Source organism: Pseudophryne corroboree, chromosome 3, assembly GCF_028390025.1.
Source record: "Pseudophryne corroboree isolate aPseCor3 chromosome 3, aPseCor3.hap2, whole genome shotgun sequence".
NCBI classification, from domain to species: domain Eukaryota; kingdom Metazoa; phylum Chordata; class Amphibia; order Anura; family Myobatrachidae; genus Pseudophryne; species Pseudophryne corroboree.
In genome coordinates, this window is record NC_086446.1 from 627,559,538 (window position 1) to 627,583,839 (window position 24,302).

General features: G+C 49.9%; 1 protein-coding gene across 3 annotated transcripts in view; it reads left to right on the forward strand.

Annotated features, from left to right (window-relative positions):
- RNLS (renalase, FAD dependent amine oxidase) overlaps positions 1-24,302 on the forward strand; it is a 627,109-nt gene that overhangs the window by 80,506 nt on the left and 522,301 nt on the right. Inside the window, exon 1 of one of the 3 annotated variants that reach the window (XM_063961707.1) lies at positions 19,083-19,310. The exons of 1 other annotated variant lie outside the window; for it this stretch is intronic. In XM_063961707.1, the coding sequence (XP_063817777.1) occupies positions 19,184-19,310 (127 nt within the window). In that variant the 5' untranslated portion in view covers positions 19,083-19,183. Of the gene's footprint in view, positions 1-19,082; positions 19,311-24,302 lie in introns of those variants that run through there. One more of the 3 variants, XM_063961708.1, reaches the window with a different exon arrangement.

Sequence of the window (24,302 nt, forward strand, 5' to 3'; positions counted from 1 at the left end):
AAACACCTTTCTTATCCATTAACCTGTTCAACACAGTTGCTGGTAATCATAAATTAAGAGAAAAGTCCAGAAGCAGAGCATTGTGTCCCTCGTGGAGAGGGTCATGTTGGGAGGTATGCATATATATAGTGTTCACTCTAGAATCGGGGCAGGGCGCCGGATCTAGAGAGGCACTGGTGTGCGAGCGCGGCTAAGCTGCGCGCCGAAAAGGGGGCGCGGTCATGCAAAATACGGGGCGGGGTCAGTGCGGGTAATAAAAGTGGGCGGCCGGCGGCGTCACTGTTGGGGGCGTGCCCAGCACCTACGGAGGTGCTGGGCTTCCCCCAAGCGCTCTCTCATGCTGTGAGGGCAGGAAGCGGCCGGCAGTTTTAGCAGGGCATCGCAAAAAGGGCAGGGCGGGGTTTGCCCTTAAAAAATCGGGCAGGGCGCGGCGCCCTGCTAAAACTGCCTAGCGTGAACACTATATATATATATATATATATATATATATATATATATATAAACAAAGAAAAAGGTTTCCCCAGGGAGCTGGTGATATTCTTTGGTATGTCAAAAATATTTTCACTTGTACAATAAAATAGTCATAAGAAATAGACTTATTTATTTTTTATAAAACACAGTAAAAATGAGCTGCATCACAGTATGTCCAAAATGACAGTCAACGATGTTTCGTACAGATATTGATGTTGGTAACAATTCATTTCAGTCATATATCGACATGATGATTAATCCTCCTTGAAGGAATGACAAAATCGCTGTCTTAAAACAGCGATTTTGTCATTCCTTCAAGGAGGATTAATCATCATGTCGATATATGACTGAAATGAATTGTTACCAACATCAATATCTGTACGAAACATCGTTGACTGTCATTTTGGACATACTGTGATGCAGCTCATTTTTACTGTGTTTTATAAAAATAAATAAGTCTATTTCTTATGACTATTTTATTGTACAAGTGAAAATATTTTTGACATACCAAAGAATATCACCAGCTCCCTGGGGAAACCTTTTTCTTTGTTGTTCATAACCATTATACCCCGTCTAACAGGGGGTATTTTCCCTAAGGTGTAGCTCTATATATTGTTAGCGCGAGAAAGGTCTTATACTTTTTCTACATATATATATATATATATATTATATATATATATAAAATATAATCCTATATAAAAAAAAGCCAAGTCTCCTCCTCACCTCTTTTATATGCGCTGCCAACCACTAGAGGCTGCCACAAAAGAGCAAATGATTCCTTTGTGTGCTGGAAGCTGACACAGATCAAAGTGAAAGTGAAACTGCAGGGTGATGTTACAGCCGCCTTCTCTGCAGCTGCTATTATTATTTTTATTATCTTTTATTTATATGGCACCACATGGGATCCGCAGCGCCCAATTACAGAGTAAACAAGCAAAACATGAAGACAGTGACTTACGGTTCAATACAATATAGGACAAGTACAGGGTATATAAACATAGCTGCGTCAGTAGACAGCACTGAAATAAGTATCAGGGTGGCATAAAACCGAAGGATTTGGTGCCACCAAAGGGAGTATTGTATATATATATATATATATATATATATATATATATATATTCATACCTCCCATCATGACCCTCTCCAGAAGGGTCAAACTGCTCTGCTTTTGTACTTCCCTCTTAACCTATGATTGTGGCACCTGTTTTGAATAGGTTAATGGATAAGAAAGGTGTTTTAGTACAGGCAGCGACGGACTAGGGCTGTATATCAGCCCGGGCATTCGTGAGTGCGCGCTCGTCACGGGGCTGCGCGCATATGTTACGGGGGCGCGCCGCCACGATGTACGGGGTGTGCCACAAGTCATGGGGGCGTGGACTCGTGGCACGCCCCCATTACCATGGCGACGCTTGCTGGGGTCGGGGTGAGGGCGCACCGCGAGTCCGGAAGCGTGGACTCGTGGCACCCCCCCATTTCCATGGAGACCGTTGGGGGCGGCTGAACCAGAGAGCCGGAAGCTGCGATGCGCGAGGCCTTCCTGGCTCTCTGAGGGACCGGATCGGCCCACCTGCCCATCTGGCATGTGCCAGAAGGTCAGACCGGCCCTGAGTACAGGTGATAGCAAACATACAGTAAGAGGGAAGTCCAGGAGCAGAGCATTCTGTCCTTGCTGGAGAGGGGTCATCCAGAGATGACCCAACCCGCTCAGCAGAGCCTGCAAAGCAGGGAGGCGCCGGCTTAGAGAGGCGCTCTCCCTGCTCTGAGACTCTGCTGCTGTGTGCTGCTGCTACCGGCTGCCACAGTGCCTATCAGACTGTATAGGCAGCGGTGCCGGCTGCATGAGGCTCCAGAGTCCAGTCCACCAGTGGCGCTGATCTCCCTTCCCTCCCCCTCCTCCTCCCAGCAGAGAACGTAGAAGGGGTTTCACTCCGTCCGCACAGGCTGGCCGCCGCCACTTTCACTTTCTGTTCTTGCTGGTACATTATATATGACATGAAGCCTTCTCATTCTCCCTGCACTCCGGTTTCTGAGCCCTCCCCCTGGCCTCTACATGCTGATGCAGGAGCTTGAGTGTGTTCAGGGCAGCCTGACTCTGCCAAAAGTAGGATTTTAATTACCTGCCGGTAAATCCTTTTCTCGTAATCCATAGAGGATACTGGGGTCCACATTAGTACCATGGGGTATAGATGGGTCCACTAGGAGCCTTGGGCACTTTAAGAAATCAATAGTGTGCACTGGCTCTTCCCTCTATGCCCCTCCTACCAGACTCAGTCTAGAAACTGTGCCCGAGGAGACGGACATACCTTGAGAGAAGGATTGAAAGGCCAGTGGTGAGATTTGAACCAGCACACACAAACCAATAAGAAAGCCATGTTAACCAAACTTGACCAGGAACAGCAACAGCTGAGCCAACAACAATACTTAACAAAGTAACAGTGCAGGAAACACAAATCACTGGGCGAGCGCCCAGGATCCTTTACGGACCACGAGAAAAGGATTTACCGGTAGGTAATTAAAATCCTATTTTCTCTTCCGTCCTAGAGGATACTGGGGTCCACATTAGTACCATGGGAATGAACCAAAACTTTCAAACCGGGTGGGAGAGTGCTGTGGTTCCTGCAGAACTGATTGACCAAACTTAAGGTCCTCAGAGGCCAAAGTATCAAACTTGTAGAAGTTAGCAAACATGTTCGAACCTGACCAAGTAGCCGCTCGGCAGAGCTGTAAAGCCGAGACACCCCGGGCAGACGCCCAGGAAGAACCCACCGATCTAGTAGAGTGGGCCTGTACTTTAGGAACCGGCAATCCTGCCATAGAATAAGCATGCTGGATAATAAGCCTGATCCAGCGAGCAATAGACAGCTTCGAAGCAGGACACCCAATTTTCTTGGGATCATAGAGAACAAACAGCAAGTCAGATTTTCTGTGACGAGCTGTCCATTTCACACAGATCTTCAAAGCCCTCACAACATCCAAGGACTTTGAGGTAGCAGAGGTGTCAGTAAGCACCGGAACCACAATTGGTTGGTTGATATGAAACACAGACACCACCTTAGGAAGAAATTGCTGACGAGTTCTGAGTTCAGCTCTATCTTCATGAAAAATCAAATAGGGGCTCTTGTGAGACAGCGCCCCCAGCTCCAGGACACTCCTTGCTGAAGCCAAGGCCAACAGTGTGACGGCCTTCCAAGAAGAAACTTTACATCCACCTCCTGTAAAGGTTCAAACCATTCCGACTGTAGGAACTGCAACACCATGTTGAGATCCCAAGGTGCCGTAAGAGACACAAAGGGCGGTTGGATGTGCAGAACACCCTTCAAAAATGTCTGAACTTCATGGAGGGAAGCCAATTGTTTCTGGAAGAAAATGGATAAAGCTGAAATTTGGACTTTTAAGGAGCCCAACTGTAGGCCCACATCCACACCTGACTGCATAAAAAGGAGAAAACGTCCCAGGTGAAATTCCACTGCAGGGAATTTCCTGTTTTCACACCAAGAGACGTATTTTTTCCAAATACGGTGGTAATGTTTAGATGTTACCCCTTTTCTGGCTTCGATCAAGGTTGGAATAACCCTGTCCAGGATCCCTTTCTGGGCTAGAATTTGACGCTCAACCTCCACGGCGTCAAACGTAGCCATGGTAAGTCTTGATACATGAACGGCCCTTGTTGTAGAAGATCCTCGCGAACAGGCATAGGCCACGGGTCCTCTAGGAGCATCTACAGTAGATCCACGTACCAGGCCCTTCTTGGTCAGTCCGGAGCAATGAAAATTGCTTGAACCTTTTCCTTTTTTATTCTTTTGAGAATTTGTGGGATCAACGGAAAAGGTGGAAACACGTACACCATCTGGTAGACCCACGGAGTCCCCAGAGCGTCCACCGCCACTGCTTGTGGGTCCCTTAACCTGGAACAATACTGCATCAGCTTCTTGTTGAGACGAGAGGCCATCATGTCGATTTGTGGATTCCCCATAGACGTGTCAAGGACTCGAACACCAACCGGGTGAAGGCCCCCCTCTCCTGGGTGGAGGTCGTGTCCGCTGAGGAAGTCTCAGTTGTCTACTCCCGGAATGAAGATTGCCGACAGTGCCACCGCGTGCCTTTCTGCCCAGAGGAGAATCTTTGTTACCTCTGACATTGCTGCTCTGCTCTTCGTTCCGCCCTATTGGTTTATGTACGTTACTGCCGTCGCATTGTCCGACTGAACTTGAATAGCGTGATCTTGAAGAAGATGTGACGCCTGTAGAAGGGCGTTGTATATGGCCCTTAGCTCCAGAATGTTGATCGGAAGAATGGTTTCCTGACATGACCATTTTCCTTGGAACTGTCCCCCCTGGGTGACTGCTCCCCAACCTCTGAGGCTTGTGTCTGTGGTTAGCAGAATCAAATTTTTAATCCTGAACCTTCAACCCTCGGTCAGGTGAGAAGTCTGAAGACACCACAGAAGAGAAATCCTGGCTTTCGGTGACAGATGTATCCTCTGGTGCATGTGAAGATACAATCCAACAGATCCAGCTGGAAGGGCCTTGCATGAAACCTTCCGTACTGCAGAGCCTCGTAAGAGGATACCTTCTTCCCCAGAAGGTGCATGCATAGATGCACCGATATCGGGGTTGGTTTTAGAACATCCCACACCATCGGCTGGATTATCAATGCCTTTTCCAATGGAAGAAATACCTTCTATTCCTCCGTATCCAGTATCATCCCCGGGAATGGAAGCCTCCGTGTTCGTTCCAGGTGGGATTTTGGTAGGTTCACAATCCACCCGTGATCCTGGAGCAATGTTGTCCAACAACCTCTCCCTGGATGGTACTTTTATAAGCAGGTCATTCAGGTACGGTATTATGTTCACTCCTTGCTTGCGGAGTAGAAACATCATCTCTGCCATTACCTTGGTGAATACCCTCGGTGTCGTGGAGAGGCCAAATGGCAGGGCCTGGAACTGGAAGTGACAGTCCTGTAGTGCAAACCGTAGATAAGCCTGATGAGGCGGCCAAATCGGAATATGAAGGTACGCATCCTTGTCCAGAGACACTAGAAATTCTCCCTCCTCCAGACCTGAGATCACCGCTCTCAGAGACTCCATCTTGAACTTGAACACCCTTAAGTACGGGTTCAGTGACTTGAAGGTTTAAAATGGGCCTTACCGAACCATCCGGTTTCGGTACCACAAACAGGTTGGAGTTATAGCCTTTGTTTTGTAGTTGAAGTGGAACTGGGACAATGACCTGAGTTTGTACCAGTTTCTGAATTGCTGCCTGTAAAGTCATACTTGCTTCTGGAGAAGCTGGTAAGCCTGATTTGAAGAATCTGTGAGGTGGGAGTTTCTGAAACTCCACTCTGTAACCCTGGGTGATAAGGTTTTTGACCCAGGGATCCTGGCATGATGTTGCCCAAATGTGACTGAAATAACGTAACCAGGCTCCCACCTGCCTGCCTTCCACCATCATGCTGGCCTTCAGAAGTGGAGGTCTGTTCCTGAGAACCTGCAGCTGCTGGTTTTCTGGGTTTACCTCTATTGCCTTTGAAGGCTGTAGATGAACCTTTGGATTTACCTTTAAATTCCGCTGTCTGAAAGGACTGCAGAGTTGGAGCAGAGTAGGTTTTCCTAGCTGGGGGTGCTGCGGAAGGAAGGTACGTAGACTTACCTGACGTAGCCTTGGATATCCACGTATCCAGTTCATCTCCAAAAAGAGCCTCACCTGTGAATGGTAGGCTTTCCACGCCTTTCCTGGAATCCGCATCCGCAGTCCAGTGGCGTAACCACAAGCCCCTGCGTGCTGACACTGCCATGGCAGTGTTGCGGGCGTTGAGCAAGCCAATTTCCTTTATGGCCTCCACTATAAAGTTAGTAGAGTCCTGAATATGCTGTAGGAGTAAAATTATCTCCCCCTGGGTACGGAATCTAACCCGTCAATTAGATTACCTGACCATTTAGCAATGGCCCTAGTGATCCATGCAAAAGCAATAGTGGGTCTCTGGGCCACCCCAGCAGCAGTGTATAGGGATTTGAGAGTGGTCTCAATCTTGCAGTCAGCCGTGTCCTTTAAGGATGCTGCCACAGGAACAGGTAAGACTATCTTACGTGACAACCTAGATATCGATGCGTCCACAATTGGCGGGTTTTCCCATTTCTTTCTATCCTCCAGAGGAAAGGGAAAGGATGTAATTAACCTTTTAGGGATCTGAAACTTCTTGTCAGGATTAGCCCAACTTTACTCAAACAGGGCATTCAATTCCATTGATGCTGGAAAAGTAGCTGAGGATTTATTTTTTACATTAAAATAAGATTCCTCATCTACCTCCGCCACCTTGTCAGGAATGTGCAGGCAGACTAGATGGGCCAAGTGGTTCTTATCTGCCGTCAAATTCTATGTTTCTATCAGGGCCTGTATTCCTTGTGACAGGACAGCATCCCCCCCACTCGCGTCCACTTCACCCTCTTCTGTGTCAGATGCATCGTCATCAGTATCAGCCTTCATGAGCTGGGCCAGAGTACGCTTTTGTGGACAAATGGCAGGGGTCTGAGACGCTGGTATGGGAACTGAATCTCTATTCATCAGGTCACCCATAGACCGTCTTAAGTACTGTGTCTCTTTTTCAGTATGGGACAATTTATTAGAAATAACAGAGATCATTCCCTTAATGGAATCTAACCATGGGGGTTCTGACCCACTGGCCTGAGAATGTGTACTATCTTGGGTACACGGTATCGAGTATCCCGGGGAGGACAGAAATTCTGCTGTGCAGGAAACACAGTCCCGTAACATGGTAATGTGAAGGGACACCCACACATAGAAGGTGAAAACACAGTTTAACCCACACAGAGCCCGCAGGGAGACACAGAAAATGGAGCCAGCCACACCGCGCCCTATTAGCTAAGTAAACTCACCTGGGTCGCCAAACTAAGTCCCTGAAGAGGGCTTAGTATTCTACAACGCCCCCCCCCCCCCCCTTCTAAGACCCCCTGGTACTGCTTAGTAGACGTGGAGACTTTGTGGAGGAGCTGCACTTCTCTGCGATGCCTGTCAGTGAAAGCTTTAGAGGGAAAATGGCGCTGTTGAGCTGCTGGATCTGCTCATAGTGAAGCCTCGCCCCTGTAATGGTGCATGGCTTAAGGTATGTGTTTTGCTTAACAGTGGGTTAGAACCCCTGTGAAGCTATTTGACCAGTGAGGGTATTCATTAGGGGCTCAGCACGCCCTTCACAGCGGGACACTCACCGCATGTCATCCTGGGCCCTGGAGCGCAGCCTGCATATCAGCGCTGCACTCCACACCCTAATGCCGCCATTACAGCCGGCGACCCGCTAAACGTACGCTCACCGTGCTAGGGCTTGCGAATAGGTCCCTCAGGAGCTATGTACTGTCAGCGGGGTATGGGACCATTAACCCTATAGGAGGTTGGGCCGTCCCCCCCCTAAGTCCCACAAAGCAGGCAGGCTAAACTGAGTCTGCTAGGAGGGGCATAGAGGGAGGAGCCAGTGCACACTATTGATTTCTTAAAGTGCCCAAGTCTTCTAGTGGACCAGTCTATAACCCATGGTACTAATGTGGACCCCAGTATCCTCTAGTACGTAAGAGAAAGTGAGTTTAACGCTTTGAAAACCTTGTTTTAGACTGTAATGGATTCTCCTGCTGCAAGTGTGTGCTTCCAAGTTTTATTGTTTACCAGAGCTATATAGTGTGTGTGTGTGTGTGTGTGTATATATAATAAGATTTTACTTACCGGTAAATCTATTTCTCGTAGTCTGTAGTGGATGCTGGGGACTCCGTAAGGACCATAGGGAATAGACGGGCTCCGCAGGAGACAGGGCACTCTAAGAAAGAATTAGGATACTGGTGTGCACTGGCTCCTCCCTCTATGTCCCTCCCCTAGACCTCAGTTAAGGAAACTGTGCCCGGAAGAGCTGACAGTACAAGGAAAGGATTTTGGAATCCAGGGTAAGACTCATACCAGCCACACCAATCACACCGTATAACTCGTGATAAACTTACCCAGTTAACAGTATGAACAACAACAGAGCATCAGATAACCCTGATGCAACCATTACATAACCCTTATTTAAGCAATAACTATATACAAGTATTGCAGAAGAAGTCCGCACTTGGGACGGGTGCCCAGCATCCACTACGGACTACGAGAAATAGATTTACCGGTAAGTAAAATCTTATTTTCTCTAACGTCCTAGTGGATGCTGGGGACTCCGTAAGGACCATGGGGATTATACCAAAGCTCCCAAACGGGCGGGAGAGTGCGGATGACTCTGCAGCACCGAATGAGCAAACACAAGGTCCTCCTCAGCCAGGGTATCAAACTTGTAGAACTTTGCAAAAGTGTTTGAACCTGACCAAGTAGCTGCTCGGCAAAGCTGTAATGCCGAGACCCCTTGGGCAGCCGCCCAAGAAGAGCCCACCTTCCTTGTGGAGTGGGCTTTTACTGATTTTGGAAGCGGCAATCCAGCCGCAGAATGAGCCTGCTGAATCGTGTTACAGATCCAGCGAGCAATAGTTTGCTTTGAAGCAGGAGCACCCAGCTTGTTGGATGCATACAGGATAAACAGCGACTCAGTTTTCCTGACTCTAGCCGTTCTGGCTACATAAACCTTCAAAGCCCTGACTACATCTAGTAACTCGGAATCCTCCAAGTCACGGGTAGCCACAGGCACCACAATAGGTTGGTTCATATGAAAAGATGACACCACTTTTGGCAGAAATTGTAGACAAGTCCGCAATTCTGCCCTGTCCATATGGAAAACCAGATAGGGGCTTTTATGTGACAAAGCCGCCAATTCCGACACACGCCTAGCCGAAGCCAAGGCTAATAGCATGACCACCTTCCACGTGAGATATTTTAACTCCACAGTTTTAAGTGGCTCAAACCAGTGTGATTTCAGGAAACTCAACACCACGTTAAGATCCCAAGGTGCCACTGGAGGCACAAACGGGGGCTGAATATGCAGCACTCCCTTTACAAACGTCTGAACTTCAGGAAGAGAAGCCAGTTCTTTTTGAAAGAAAATGGATAGGGCCGAAATCTGGACCTTAATGGACCCCAATTTTAGGCCCAAAGTCACTCCCGACTGTAGGAAGTGAAGGAGACGGCCCAGCTGGAATTCCTCTGTAGGGGCATTCCTGGCCTCACACCAAGCAACATATTTTCGCCATATACGGTGATAATGTTTAGCCGTCACGTCCTTCCTAGCCTTTATCAGCGTAGGAATAACCTCATCCGGATTGCCTTTTTCTGCTAGGATCCGGCGTTCAACCGCCATGCCGTCAAACGCAGCCGCGGTAAGTCTTGGAACAGACAGGGCCCCTGTTGCAACAGATCCTGTCTTAGAGGCAGAGACCATGGGTCCTCTGTGAGCATTTCTTGCAGCTCTGGATACCAAGTCCTTCTTGGCCAATCCGGAACAATGAGTATTGTTCTCACTCCTCTTTTTCTTATGATTCTCAGCACCTTGGGTATGAGAGGAAGAGGAGGAAACACATAAACCGACTGGAACACCCACGGTGTCACTAGTGCGTCTACAGCTATCGCCTGAGGGTCTCTTGACCTGGCGCAATACCTCTGTATCTTTTTGTTGAGGCGGGATGCCATCATGTCCACCTGTGGCAGTTCCCATCGCCTTGCAATCTGCGTGAAGACTTCCTGATGAAGTCCCCACTCTCCCGGGTGGAGGTCGTGCCTGCTGAGGAAGTCTGCTTCCCAGTTGTCCACTCCCGGAATGAACACTGCTGACAGTGCTCGTACGTGATTCTCCGCCCATCGAAGAATTCTGGTGGCTTCCTCCATCGCCACCCTGCTCCTTGTGCCGCCTTGGCGGTTTACATGAGCCACTGCGGTGATGTTGTCTGATTGAATCAGCACCGATTGGATGCGAAGCAGGGTCTCCGCTTGACTTAGGGCGTTGTATATGGCCCTTAGTTCCAGGATATTGATGTGAAGGCAAGTCTCCTGATTTGACCACAGACCCTGAAAATTTCTTCCCTGTGTGACTGCCCCCCACCCGCGGAGGCTTGCATCCGTGGTCACCAGGACCCAGTCCTGAATGCGGAATCTGCGGCCCTCGAGAAGGTGAGCACTCTGCAGCCACCACAGAAGAGACACCCTGGCCCTGGGGGATAGGGTCATCAGCCGATGCATCTGTAGATGCGATACGGACCACTTGTCCAACAGATCCCATTGAAAGGTCCTCGCATGGAACCTGCCGAAGGGAATGGCCTCGTATGACGCCACCATCTTTCCCAGGACTCGCGTGCAGTGATGCACCGACACCTGTTTTGGTTTTAAGAGGTCTCTGACCAGTGTCATGAGTTCCTGAGCCTTCTCCGTCGGGAGAAAAACCTTCTTCTGGTCTGTGTCCAGAATCATGCCCAGGAAGGGCAGACGCGTCGTAGGAATCAGCTGCGACTTTGGAATATTCAGAATCCAGCCGTGCTGTTGTAACACTTCCCGAGAGCGTGCTACGCTGATCAGCAACTGCTCTCTGGACCTCACCTTTATGAGGAGATCGTCCAAGTATGGGATAATTGTGACTCCTTGCTTTCGCAGGAGCACCATCATTTCTGCCATTACCTTGGTAAATATTCTCGGTGCCGTGGAGAGACCAAACGGCAACGTCTGGAATTGGTAATGACAATCCTGTACCACAAATCTGAGGTACTCCTGATGAGGTGGATAAATGGGGACATGAAGGTAAGCATCCTTTATGTCCAGAGACACCATAAAATCCCCCTCTGAGCGATTCCATCTTGAACTTGAACCTTTTCAGGTATATGTTCAGGGATTTTAAATTCAATATGGGTCTGACCGAACCGACCGGTTTCGGTACCACAAACATTGTCGAATAGTAACCCCTTCCCTGTTGAAGGAGGGGAACCTTTACCACCACCTGCTGGAGATACAATTTGTGAATTGCAGCTAACACTATTTCCCTCTCTATGGGGGAAGCTGGCAGGGACGATTTGAGGTAACGGTGAGGGGGCATCACTTCGAATTCCAGCTTGTATCCCTGAGACACAATCTCTATAGCCCAGGGATCCACATGTGAGTGAACCCACTTGTGGCTGAAATTTCGGAGACGCGCCCCCACCGGGCCTGGCTCTGCTGTGGAGCCCCAGCGTCATGCGGTGGATTTAGTGGAAGCCGGGGAGGACTTCTGTTCCTGGGAACTAGCTGTATTGTGCAGCTTCTTTCCTCTACCCCTGCCTCTGGCAAGAAAGGACGCACCTCGGACTTTCTTGCCTTTTTGTGATCGAAAGGACTGCATTTGGTAATACGGTGCTTTCTTAGGTTGTGAGGGAATATATTGCAAAAAATTTGACTTTCCAGCCGTAGCTGTGGAGACCAGGTCCAAGAGACCGTCCCCAAACAATTCCTCACCCTTGTAAGGTAAAACCTCCATGTGCCTTTTTGAGTCGGCATCGCCTGTCCATTGCCGAGTCCACAGGACCCTTCTGGCAGAGATCAACATTGCATTTATTCTAGAGCCCAGTAGGCTAATGTCTCTTTGGGCATCTCTCATATATAGGACAGCGTCTTTTATATGCCCCAGGGTCAGTACTATAGTATCCTTGTCCAAGGTATCAAGTTCCTCAGATAAGGTATCTGTCCATGCTGCTACAGCACTACACATCCAGGCCGACGCAATTGCCGGCCTTAGTAGGGTACCTGAATGTGTATAAATGGACTTCAGGATACCCTCCTGCTTTCTATCCGCAGCATCTTTTAGGGTGGCCGTATCCTGTGACGGCAGGGCTACCCTCTTGGATAAGCGTGTTAAAGCTTTGTCTACCCTAGGGGAGGATTCCCAGCGTAACCTGTCCGTTGGCGGGAAAGGATACGCCATAAGCATCCGTTTGGAAATCTGCAGTTTTCTATCTGGAGATTCCCAAGCCTTTTCACATAACTCATTTAACTCATGTGAAGGGGGAAAGGTCACCTCTTGCCTTTTTTCCCCATACATATAAACCCTCTTGTCAGGGACTGGGGTTTCCTCTGTGATGTGTAACACATCTTTCATTGCTATCATCATGTAGCGGATGGCTTTAGCCATTTTAGGCTGCAACTTTGCATCATCGCCATCGACACTGGAGTCAGAATCCGTGTCGATATCTGTGTCAACAATTTGGGATAGTGGGCGCTTCTGAGACCCTGACGGCCTCTGCGCTGTAGGATCAGGCATGGGTTGAGACCCTGACTGTCCCAAGGCTTCAGCTTTATCCAACCTTTTATGCAAGGAATTAACATTATCATTTAAAACCTTCCACATATCCATCCAATCGGGTGTCGGCGCCGTCGGCGGCGACCCCACATTCATTTGTACCCGCTCTGTTTCCACATAGCCTTCCTCGTCAAACATGCCGACACAAGCGTACCGACACACCACACACACAGGGGATGCTCTATTTGAAGACAGTTCCCCCACAAGGCCCTTTGGAGAGACAGAGAGAGAGTATGCCAGCACACACCCCAGCGCTATATGACCCAGGAATCACACAGTAACTTAGTGTTAACCCAGTAGCTGCTGTATATACTGTTTTTGCGCCAAATTTATGTGCCCCCCCTCTCTTTTCACCCTCTTTCTACCGTGATTCTGCAGGGGAGAGCCTGGGGAGCTTCCTCTCAGCGGAGCTGTGGAGAGAAAATGGCGCTGGTGAGTGCTGAGGAAGAAGCCCCGCCCCCTCAGCGGCGGGCTTCTGTCCCGCGTTTTGTGTGTAAAATAATGGCGGAGGCTCATGCATATATACAGTGCCCAACTGTATATATGCTGCTTTTTGCCAAGAGCGCCCCCCTCCTGCGCCCTGCACCCGACAGTGACCGGAGTGTGTGGGTTTAGTGTGGGAGCAATGGCGCACAGCTGCAGTGCTGTGCGCTACCTCATATGAAGACTGGAGTCTTCTGCCGCCGATTTCGAAGTCTTCTTGCTTCTCACGCCGGCTTCTGTCTGCTGGCTCTGCGAGGGGGACGGCGGCGCGGCTCCGGGATCGGACGACCAAGGGTGCGTTCCTGTGTATGATCCCTCTGGAGCTAATGGTGTCCAGTAGCCTAAGAAGCAGGACCTATCTTCTAGTGAGTAGGGCTGCTTCTCTCCCCTCAGTCCCACGTAGCAGAGAGTCTGTTGCCAGCAGATCTCTCTGAAAATAAATAAAAAATCCTTACAAAATACTTTCTTTTTAGCAAGCTCAGGAGAGCTCACTAAGGTGCACCCCGCTCGTCCGGGCACGGATTCAAACTGAGGTCTGGAGGAGGGACATAGAGGGAGGAGCCAGTGCACACCAGTATCCTAATTCTTTCTTAGAGTGCCCTGTCTCCTGCGGAGCCCGTCTATTCCCCATGGTCCTTACGGAGTCCCCAGCATCCACTAGGACGTTAGAGAAATATATATATATATATATATACTGCTCAAAAGAATAAAGGGAACACTTAAACAACACAATGTAACTCCAAGTCAATCACACTTCTGTGAAATCAAACTGTCCACTTCGGAAGCAACACTGATTGACAATCAATTTCACATGCTGTTGTGCAAATGGAATAGACAACAGGTGGAAATTATAGGCAATTAGCAAGACACCCCCAATAAAGGAATTGTTCTGCAGGACCAGCTCCTATGCTTTCTGGCTGATGTTTTGGTCACTTTTGAAAGCTGGCGGTGCTTTCACTCTAGTGGTAGCATGAGACGGAGTCTACAACCCACACAAGTGGCTCAGGTAGTGCAGCTCATCCAGGATGGCACATCAATGCGAGCTGTGGCAAGAAGGTTTGCTGTGTCTGTCAGCGTAGTGTCCAAAGCATGGAGGCGCTACCAGGAGACAGGCCAGTACATCAGGAGACGTGGAGGAGGCCGTAGGAGGGCAACAACCCAGCAGCAGGACTGCTACCTCCGCCTTTGTGCAAGGAGGAACAGGAGGAGCACTGCCAGAGCCCTGCAAAATGACCTCCAACAAGCCACAAATGTGCATGTGTCTACTCAAACGAACAGAAACAGACTCCATGAGGGTGGTATGAGGGCCCGACGTCCACAGGTGGGGGTTGTGCTTACAGCCCAACACCGTGCAGGATGTTTGGCATTTGACAGAGAACACCAAGATTGGCAAATTCGCCACTGGCGCCCTGTGCTCTTCACAGATGAAAGCAGGTTCTCACTGAGCACATGTGACAGACGTGACAGAGTCTGGAGACGCCAAGGAGAACGTTCTGCTGCCTGCAACATCCTCTAGCATGACCGGTTTGGCAGTGGGTCAGTAATGGTGTGGGGTGGCATTCCTTTGGGGGTCCGCACAGCCCTCCATGTGCTCGCCAGTGGTAGCCTGACTGCCATTAGATACCGAGATGAGATCCTCAGACCACTTGTGAGACCATATGCTGGTGCGGTTGGCCCTGGGTTCCTCCTAATGCAAGACAATGCTAGACCTCATTTGGCTGGAGTGTGTCAGCAGTTCCTGCAAGATGAAGGCATTGATGCTATGGACTGGCCCGCCCGTTCCCCAGACCTGAATCCAATTGAGCACATCTGGGACATCATGTCTCGCTCCATCCACCAACGCCACGTTGTACCACAGACTGTCCAGGAGTTGGCGGATGCTTTAGTCCAGGTCTGGGAGGAGATCCCTCAGGAGACCATCCGCCACCTCATCAGGAGCATGCCCAGGCATTGTAGTGAGGTCATACAGGCACGTGGAGGCCACACACACTACTGAGCCTCATTTTGACTTGTTTTAAGGACGTTACATCAAAGTTGGATCAGCCTGTAGTGTGTTTTTCCACTTTAATTTTGAGTGTGACTCCAAATCCAGACCTCCATGGGTTAATAAATTTGATTTCCATTGATAATTTTTGTGTGAATTTGTTGTCAGCACATTCAACTATGTAAAGAACAAAGCATTCAATAAGAATATTTCATTCATTCAGATTTAGGATGTGTTGTTTAAGTGTTCCCTTTATTTTTTTGAGCAGTGTGTGTATATGTATGTATGTATGTATGTATGTATGTATGTATGTGTGTGTGTGTGTGTATATATATATATATATATATATATATATATATATATACACACATACACGGGGGAGGGGGCATTTATTATATGTATAAGCAGCACAGATACGGCGGACATGTGTATAAGCAGCACTGCTACCATGGGCATTATTAGGTGTATAAGCAGCACTGATACTGTGAACATTATTGTGTGTACAAGCGGCACTGATACTGTGAACATTATTGTGTGTATAAGCGGCACTGATACTGTGAACATTATTGTGTGTACAAGCGGCACGGATACTGTGAACATTATTGTGTGTATAAGCGGCATTGATACTGTGGGCATTATTAGGTGTATAGGCGCCACTGATACTGTGGGCATTATTGTGTATGTATAAGCGCACTGCTATCATGGGAACTGTGTAGCATAATGTGAATATGGGACTGTACTGTGTGACGTAATATGAAATAGGAGCACTACGTACGGTGTAATGACAATAATATTGTGCTACTGTGTGGTGTAATTTGTGTTGGGGGTACTATTGTATGGCCACGTCCCTTCCTTCCCCCCTTTTTGCAGCGCGCTCCTTCGGCGCGCACTGTTCCTTTAGATCAAAGGTTCTCAAACTCGGTCCTCAGGAGCCCACACAGTGCATGTTTTGCAGGTAACCCAGCAGGGGCACAGGTGTATTAATTACTCACTGACACATTTTAAAAGGTCCACAGGTGCAGCTTATTATTTCACTTGTGATTCTGTGAGGAGACCTGCAAAACATGCACTGTGTGGGCTCCCGAGGACCGAGTTTGAGAACCTATGCTTTACATAGTATGGGGGTTAGGGTACAAATATATAGCTCCTCCAACTCTCCAGGTCCACTTTAAGCCCTGAATAAGGGGCACTACTGTGTGTCGTAAAGTGACACTGCTATGTGGTATAATATGAATCGGGAGTACTGCGTGCGGTGTAATGTGAATAAGAATGTGTTACTGTGTGGCGTAATGCAAATTAGGGGCACAATTGTCTGGGTACACCCCTTCCTTGTGAGACCACACCCCTTTTTGTGACACGTGCCTTCGGTGCTTGCTGTCCCATTATTAAGTATTGGAGAGATGGTGCAAATTTGTAGTTTGTAGGTAGGAGCCAAACACCCTAGCACCAGTGGCGTAACTACTGCCCCCGCAGTCCTCGCGGTGGCTTGGGGGCGAGGGGCTGCGGGGGCGCCACTGATTTAGCACAGATTGACATGCGGACGAGCGTCCGCATGTCAATCTGCTCCTACTAACCCTCCCTGCTGTGTTGGAGGGACACGGAGGGCACAGCGCGCGCCTCTCCTGTGTCCCTCCTGCATCATCTCCGGCGGCCGCGGGTCTAATAAACGAAGTGCCGTTCGTGAGCTCTGATTGGCTCACGAACCGGCACTTCTTCTATTAGACCCGCGGCCGCCGGAGATGATGCAGGAGGGACACAGGAGAGGCGCGCGCTGTGCCCTCCGTGTCCCTCCAACACAAACCAGCGGCGGCGGCGGGGGAGGGGCACGCACTGAGGGAGCATATATGGCACTGGGGGGGAATATCTGGCACTGGGGGCATATGTGGCACTGGGGGGGGGAGAAAATCTGGCACTGGGGGCATATGTGGCACTGGGGGGGGAAATCTGGCACTGGGAGCATATCTGGCACTGGGGGGGGGATATCTGGCACTGGGGGCATATGTGGCACTGGGGGGGGGGGGATCTGGCACTTGGAGCATATGTGGCACTGGGGGGAATATCTGGCACTGGGGGCATATGTGGCACTGAGGGGCATATGTGGCACTGGGGGCATATGTGGCACTGGGGGGAATATCTGGCACTGGGGGCATATGTGGCACTGGCGGGGGGGGGGGGGGATCTGGCACTGGGAGCATATCTGGCACTGGGGGGGAATATCTGGCACTGGGGGCATATGTGGCACTGGGGGTGGAAATCTGGCACTGGGGGCATATGTGGCACTGTGGGGGAATATCTGGCACTGGGGGCATATGTGGCACTGAGGAGGAATATCTGGCACTGGGGGGCATATGTGGCACTGGGGGGGTATATGTGTACCTGGCACACAGGGGGGGGGGGCTATATTGTGCACTGGGGTCATGTGAGTACCTGGCACCGTGGGGTAATATCTGGCACTGGGGACATATGTGGCACTGGGAGCACAGCCCTAGCAACAAGCACTACCCCCTAGCAACGAGCGTGACACCCAGTGCATGAAACCCCTGGCAACGAGCATGACACCCAGTGCATGAAACACCTGGCAACGAGCATGACACCCAGTGCATGATACCCCTGGCAACGAGCATGACACCCTGAGCATGAAAACCCCTGGCACCGTGCATGGAACCAAGAGCATGAAACTCCTGGCAACGAGCATGACACCCAGTGCATGAAACCCCTGGCAACGAGCATGACACCCAGTGCATGAAACCCCTGGCAACGAGCAGGTAATTTAAAAGTAATTAGAAGCCTTACTGTAGGACTTAATGTGTAATGGGCATTACGGTGTGTGGCATAATGTATCACGGACATTGCGGTGTGTGTCATAATGTGTCACAGGCATTACGGTGTGTGGCATACTATATCACGGGCATTGTGGTATGTGGTATAATGTCTCAGGGTCATTGCAGTGTGGCATAATGTATAACGGGCATTGCAGTGTGTGGCATAATGTATCACGGACATTGCGGTGTGTGTCATAATGTATCAGGCATTACGGTGTGTTGTATACTATATCACGGGCATTGTTGTATAATGTATCAGGGGCATTGCAGTGTGTAGCATAATGTATAACGGGCATTGCGATTCCTGTCATAATGTGTCAGGCATTACGGTGTGTTGTATACTATATCACGGGCATTGTGGTATGTGGTATAATGTATCAGGGGCATTGCAGTGTGTAGCATAATGTATAACGGGCATTGCGATTCCTGTCATAATGTGTCGGGGGCATTACGGTGTGTGGCATAATGTGTCGGGGGCATTATGGTGTGTGCATATTGTGTCATGTGCATTATTGTGTGTGGCATAATGTCTAAGGGCCATTGCAGTATGTGGCATAATGTATACTGGGCATTACTATAAGGAGGAAAAATGACAAATAATGTAAGGGGCATGAATCAGGATTATTTTTCTTCCCTGTGGTGGCTAACGTCTGGGCGTGCAGGTTGGAAAACTGGGGTATAACGTAGTCTTTTCCTGCAATGCCACGCCCCTTTATGTGAAGCCACGCCCATCCCAACGAAGCCACACACCCTATTTTGCGGCGCGCGCACATCTATCCCTTTAATAGTGCCAATTATGGGGGGGGGGGGGGGGGGGGGCGCCGAAGAATTTTTTGGCTTGGGGGAGAAAAATTTCTAGTTACGCCACTGCCTAGCACCAGCCCTGTATATCTATCTATCTATCTATCTATATACAGCAATCTATATATATTTGTGTGTGTGTGTAAAGTAAACCCTTCTGTAGGAATTCTGCGTTTGCCCCTGAGTGCTTGTTATAAACAGCTAGTAAGTGCTTGTTACGATGAGCAGCTAGTTGTAACCTGCGCTGCTTACTGACTTGCCAGCATTGTGACAGGCTGCCTTGTACGCCTGCACTCTGCAACCCAGGGAAAGCGATGTTTGGCCAGCAGCTGTTACTGTATAACTCGTGGAGGAGGCTGCCTGATCCGTGAGCTTCCCATCCGCCTGCAAAGCCATGTCTCGGGTGCTGATCGTTGGGGCCGGTCTGACAGGAAGCCTGTGTGCCCACCTCCTGAGGCAGGAGCTGGCGGCCAGCAGCCGCAAACTGCAACTTGTTGTGTGGGACAAAGCCAGGGGCGCAGGTAATTCAGCAGCGTCGCCTATCTAGGTCACTTGCCCAACACGCTGGCGGGGGTTTAGGACAATAATAACTATCCCTGGTCAGTGAGTGTCTCCATGTATCCCCAGGCGGGTACAGATTATATAAGGCACCTACAGTAGATAACTTCAGCCTCGTAGTAACATTTGTGTTCCTCAGCACTAATTAGATTTACCTTAGGTTGGACACAATTTGAGATTTGTGGGACTTTTGGAAGCGACCTGTAATGTGTTTTTCCTAAAAATAAATAAAAATATGTTGATATTGAAGCACGGGAAAGTAAACAACAAACAAGTTGTGCACATTACACATAGCAAGTAGCAACTATAAAGATGAAACTTTGATGAAGTAAAAATTTTTCATGGCCCCCAGGGATTCGCTCGCCATGCAAGGGGACACGGTGCACTAATTGGGGTTCCCCTTCACTTTACGAAAAAAAGACACCAAAAAAAGTAAAAAAAAACTCACGTTGACCTTTTTACCATATCTACCTTGTTCACGTCGACCTAATGACCATGTCGACCTAATGCATGTCACGTACCCTCCAACTGTACCTTTTTAATAGGTACAGTACCTTTTTTTCATGGTCTGTACCGATTTTTGGCTCTCCAAACTTCCATTGAAAGTATAGGAAAAGGGGCGTGGCCACGCCCCCCTTACCCGCGACCACGCCCCCTTTTCGGATTTGTACCGATTTTTCAGTGTAAAATGTTGGAGGGTATGATGTCAACCAATAGTGGTCGACCTAATGGCTGTCGACCTAAATCTTGCCGACCTATTGACCCATACCCTCTTGGGTCTTGTCTGTTGCCGTGTTTACGGTACCCAATCCCTGGCCCCCACACATTACAGATATATTGGGGTAATGTCCTGGTCCCCCAAAAAACATGTTTAAAAATCACGATTTTCCCCATCCTGACTGACAAATTGGGGATTTTTAACATGTTCAATTTCCCTGATTCCCTGGCGGATCGCCAATAATTGCTGGCCTCTGATTAGGGAATCCAGTCAGCAGTTTGGGGAAATGGGGCTGCCGATGTATGGGGGCGTTAAGGAACAATATTAAAGTGATTCAATACTGTACAAAACTTGTGACTTATATAATGGTGGAAAAACATGAAAAATGGAAAAAAAATATGACCCTAGTTTTGTTATGTGTAAGACTGAAACTGCCGGACGATCTAGCGATCGCCTAATTGACAGGCAGAGGCTGTCGATAGGCGGGAAGGGGCGGCATTAGGCTGCCGTTTTGGGGTCGTGGCCGGATCGTGCGGGGGCGGGCTGCAGCGGCTGCGTGACGTCACTCGGAGTCGCTGCGGCCAGGGGCAGCGACGAGCAACTCCCGGCCAGCCACAGGAGCTACGCTGGCCTGGAGTTACTCAACAAATACAAAAGCATCGCCGCTGTGCGATGATTTTGTACTTGTGCGGGGGGAGGGGGGGGCGGACAGACATGCGGGGCGGGCTAGCCCTGTGCTGGGCGTCCCCCCCCGCCCCCCCCCCACCCCACCCCGCATGTCTGGGAACATGATCGTAGCTGTGGTAAATTTAACACGGAATGACCCCCAATGAGCGTAGGGCTTATCCACAGCTGGGGGAGGTGACGAGGGCCACAAGAAGTGCGCAATGGCTGTTAAGGAGTGATCAGGAAAAAGGGTTGTGCACTGAGTGCAGCGGGTTGTGAAGGCCACGGGATGAGGGTGACAGGGGCCACACTCAGTGCAGAGGGAGTGTGAGGGCCATGGGTTGGCAGTGACAGGGGCCACACTGAGTGCTGGGGTGTGTTGTGTCCACAGGTTGGGATGATAGGTGCCACATTGGGTATGGGGAGTTGTGTTGGGGGCCACAGGCTGGGGTTGAAGGGGGGGTAAGGGGGCCACAGGCAGGGGTGATAGGGCCACACTGGGTGAAGGGGGGGTGCGGGTCACAAGCTGGGAGTGATGGGGGCCACACTGGGTGAAAAGGGGGTGTTGGGCCACAGACTGGAGGTGATAGGGGCTACATTGTGTAAAGCGGTGTGTGAGGGACACAGGCTATGGGTGATGGGGGCCATAATGGGTAAAGGGGGGGTGTTGGGCCACAGGCTGGAGGTGATTGGGGCCACATTGTGTAAAAGGGTGTGTGTGTGAAGGCCACAGGCTGCTCGTGATGGGGGCCACACTGGGTGAAGGGGAATGTGTGGGGAGCACAGGCTGGGGGTGATGGGAGCCGCAATGGTTGAAGGGGGGTGTGAGGGCCACCATTTGGGATCTGATGGCTCATAGGGAGCACTTGGAGACGCACTAAGGATCAATGGGGGAGGGGTGTTAAAGCCATAAACCTGGTGCTGTGACAGTCCAAGTCTGTGCGTAAGGGCCCGTAATGGGAGAGTGGACTGATCGGAATGGATGGTGGGGACACTCGGGGGGGGGGGGGGGGGGGGGGGGGTGTCACTGCGGTGTGTGCCGCGTAGCTTTTTATTATTTTCCTATAAATTATTATTATTATTATTAATAATATGATGTAACCAAAGCACTGGTCATCCATATGTTGTGTTCTCTCTCGCTTCTATCTTTACTTCTACCTCTCTGTGCCTTTCTTTCTCATCTCTGTACCTCTCTCTGCCCTTACTGTATTTCTCTTCTCTGTGCCTCTATCCTCTCTCTCTCTCTGTCCCCTCTCTCTCATCTTTCTGCCCCTCCCCTCTCTCTTTCTCTCTCCGATCTGTGCCTTTCTCATCTCTCTCTCTCCACCCCTCTCTCTCTCCCTCTCCCCCCCATCCTCCCTCCCTCTCTCCCTCAGTCTTATTTGCGGAAGAGAGGTCTTCCTTAGGGCTGCACTCTCTGTACAATACCCCTCACACCTCCACATGTGCTGAAGAATGAGCATATCTCGGGGTAAATGACGCTGGTGCATATCTACTGTTCTCTGTAATATATATAGATATATACAGACCAGTCAAGTGCGGCACTTGTGGCTAGGAGAAATCATGCAAGGCACATGGTAGTTACTCCAACATTTCAATGCAAACCATTGTCATTATTTATGCAGCGGGGTACACTGTGTTCCACAGGGAATACATTGGGTTGTATATTTGTCTCTTAATCCAGAGACACCAACAGGGTAGCGTCAGGGCCGTCTTAACAGCAGTGTAGGCCCCTGGGCACCGCAATGCACTGGGCCCCCTACCCATCCTCCAGCGTTAGGGGTGGGGGGTGCTATCAGCGGCAGCTTTGATGTCCCACGGGCGGTGGGGGGTGTTCTATCTTCCACTTAGCATGTAGGACCTGGAGCAGTAATTTCTGCTAATTACTCCTTTACTGTACAGATGGGGCTAAACTGTAGAAGGGGGCATTGGGCTGAATGAAGCAGCCCTAGTACATGACTTCCAGGGATGTAGGTGATGTTTAATACGTAGGGGAGGGGTGGATAGTGGAGTGGGCTTAATATTTATAAATATCCGGTGGGAGGGCAGCTTGCTTGACTGCAGATATCTCAAGTTCCTGAAAAAGTATTTCTTAGCTTTGAATGGGATAAAAAAAAAACTAGAGAGTCCCACCTATCAGGAGGTTCTAGGGACTTGGGGATCAGAGTTCAGGAGCCAGAGCAATTCACCAATGAAAATATAAAACTGCATACCAGGCGTGTGGAGCTGGAGCAGGTACCAGCTGCTTGAAGGATGATATCTCTGGTTCTGGGCATAGTAGAGACAAGCTGCCAGTGTCCACCAAAAGGGGAGAGTCCCAGCTTTAGGAATACAGTCAGACAGAACCCGAGATATCTGGCTGGAAAGAGCAATTAACAGGCTCAGATGGGGACCACTGCTTTCAAGTCGGATATTTCCGGTTCCCCATGGCCGATTTTCAAAAATCTGGTACCCCTGGGAAGAGGGGACCTTCAGCTATCAGCCTAGGGCCCTTATACTCCTGGGGCCCTTGGGCAAGAGCCCATTGAGCCCATACAGAAAGACAGCCCTGTAAAGGTCCTCTCCATGAAGGGAAACTACGTCTGGTAGCATCTAGTTTACCTTTGTGGAGAGGACCTTTCCCATAACCCCCTGGGTCCATGTCACAATCTATTTGGAATAGTAAAGTGTGGCGAGCAAAGCGAGGCACCGAGCCCGAAGCGTGGCGAGTGAAGCAAGCCCGCGAGGGTCCAATGCTGCATAGAAAAAGAAAAATCCCCCAAACGAACAGAGAACAAAGAAGACATTTAGGTGCTGTAAGGGCGGAAGTTCTCTCCTGCCCTCTCGTTTTGTCACGTCCAGGTCCTTAGCACGAAGTTAACATAGACACAACCACACCAACAGGCTAAAGTTTTGACTGTTCCCAGGATGCATTGCATGGCCTCCTCTATAACCCTGCCACCGGACACTGGAGCTCAGTTTGTAAGTTGGGGCCTGCAGAGCAGGTCACTTAACAGGGGGGGCTGCGCTAGGTATCCCTGAAAAGAGCTTTTGTTAAGAAGATTCTTCAAGGGCTGCATCACTTTTATGTCCTAGTGACATACTGTGCTGCAGCTCCAACACCTCCCCAGCAGCGCTGCATACTCCTTCTGGCAGGGTTTCCGGGAACTTGCGGCGGAGGCGCTCCGGTTTCCAGGCACACGCCGCTGGCGCTCTCCAGGATCGCATGGCTGCTTCTTTGGGAGGAGGTAAGAGGGTCCCCCAGGTGGGACCCGCTGAAATCGCATTCCGGTTGCGGTCTTAGGAGACGGACCGCGATGCTGGCGTGGACACTGTGGACGTACAGGGACCCAACTATATCTTCCAGGGCAGGGAGCACAGGTCGGATTTCACAAAAATCCTTTTAACAAGGCTCCACAGTACCCAGTGGTGAGGACCAGCATAGGGGATAAGGCGCTTGACCTGTAGCCCCTCCCCCAGCTCTGGGCGCCATCTACTGCTGGTGTTCCCGCCCTGAAGCTGCTTCTCACTCTCCCTTACTCCCTGACAGAGATTTGGGCGCCATCTTTACACAAGTAGCTGCGGCTGATCT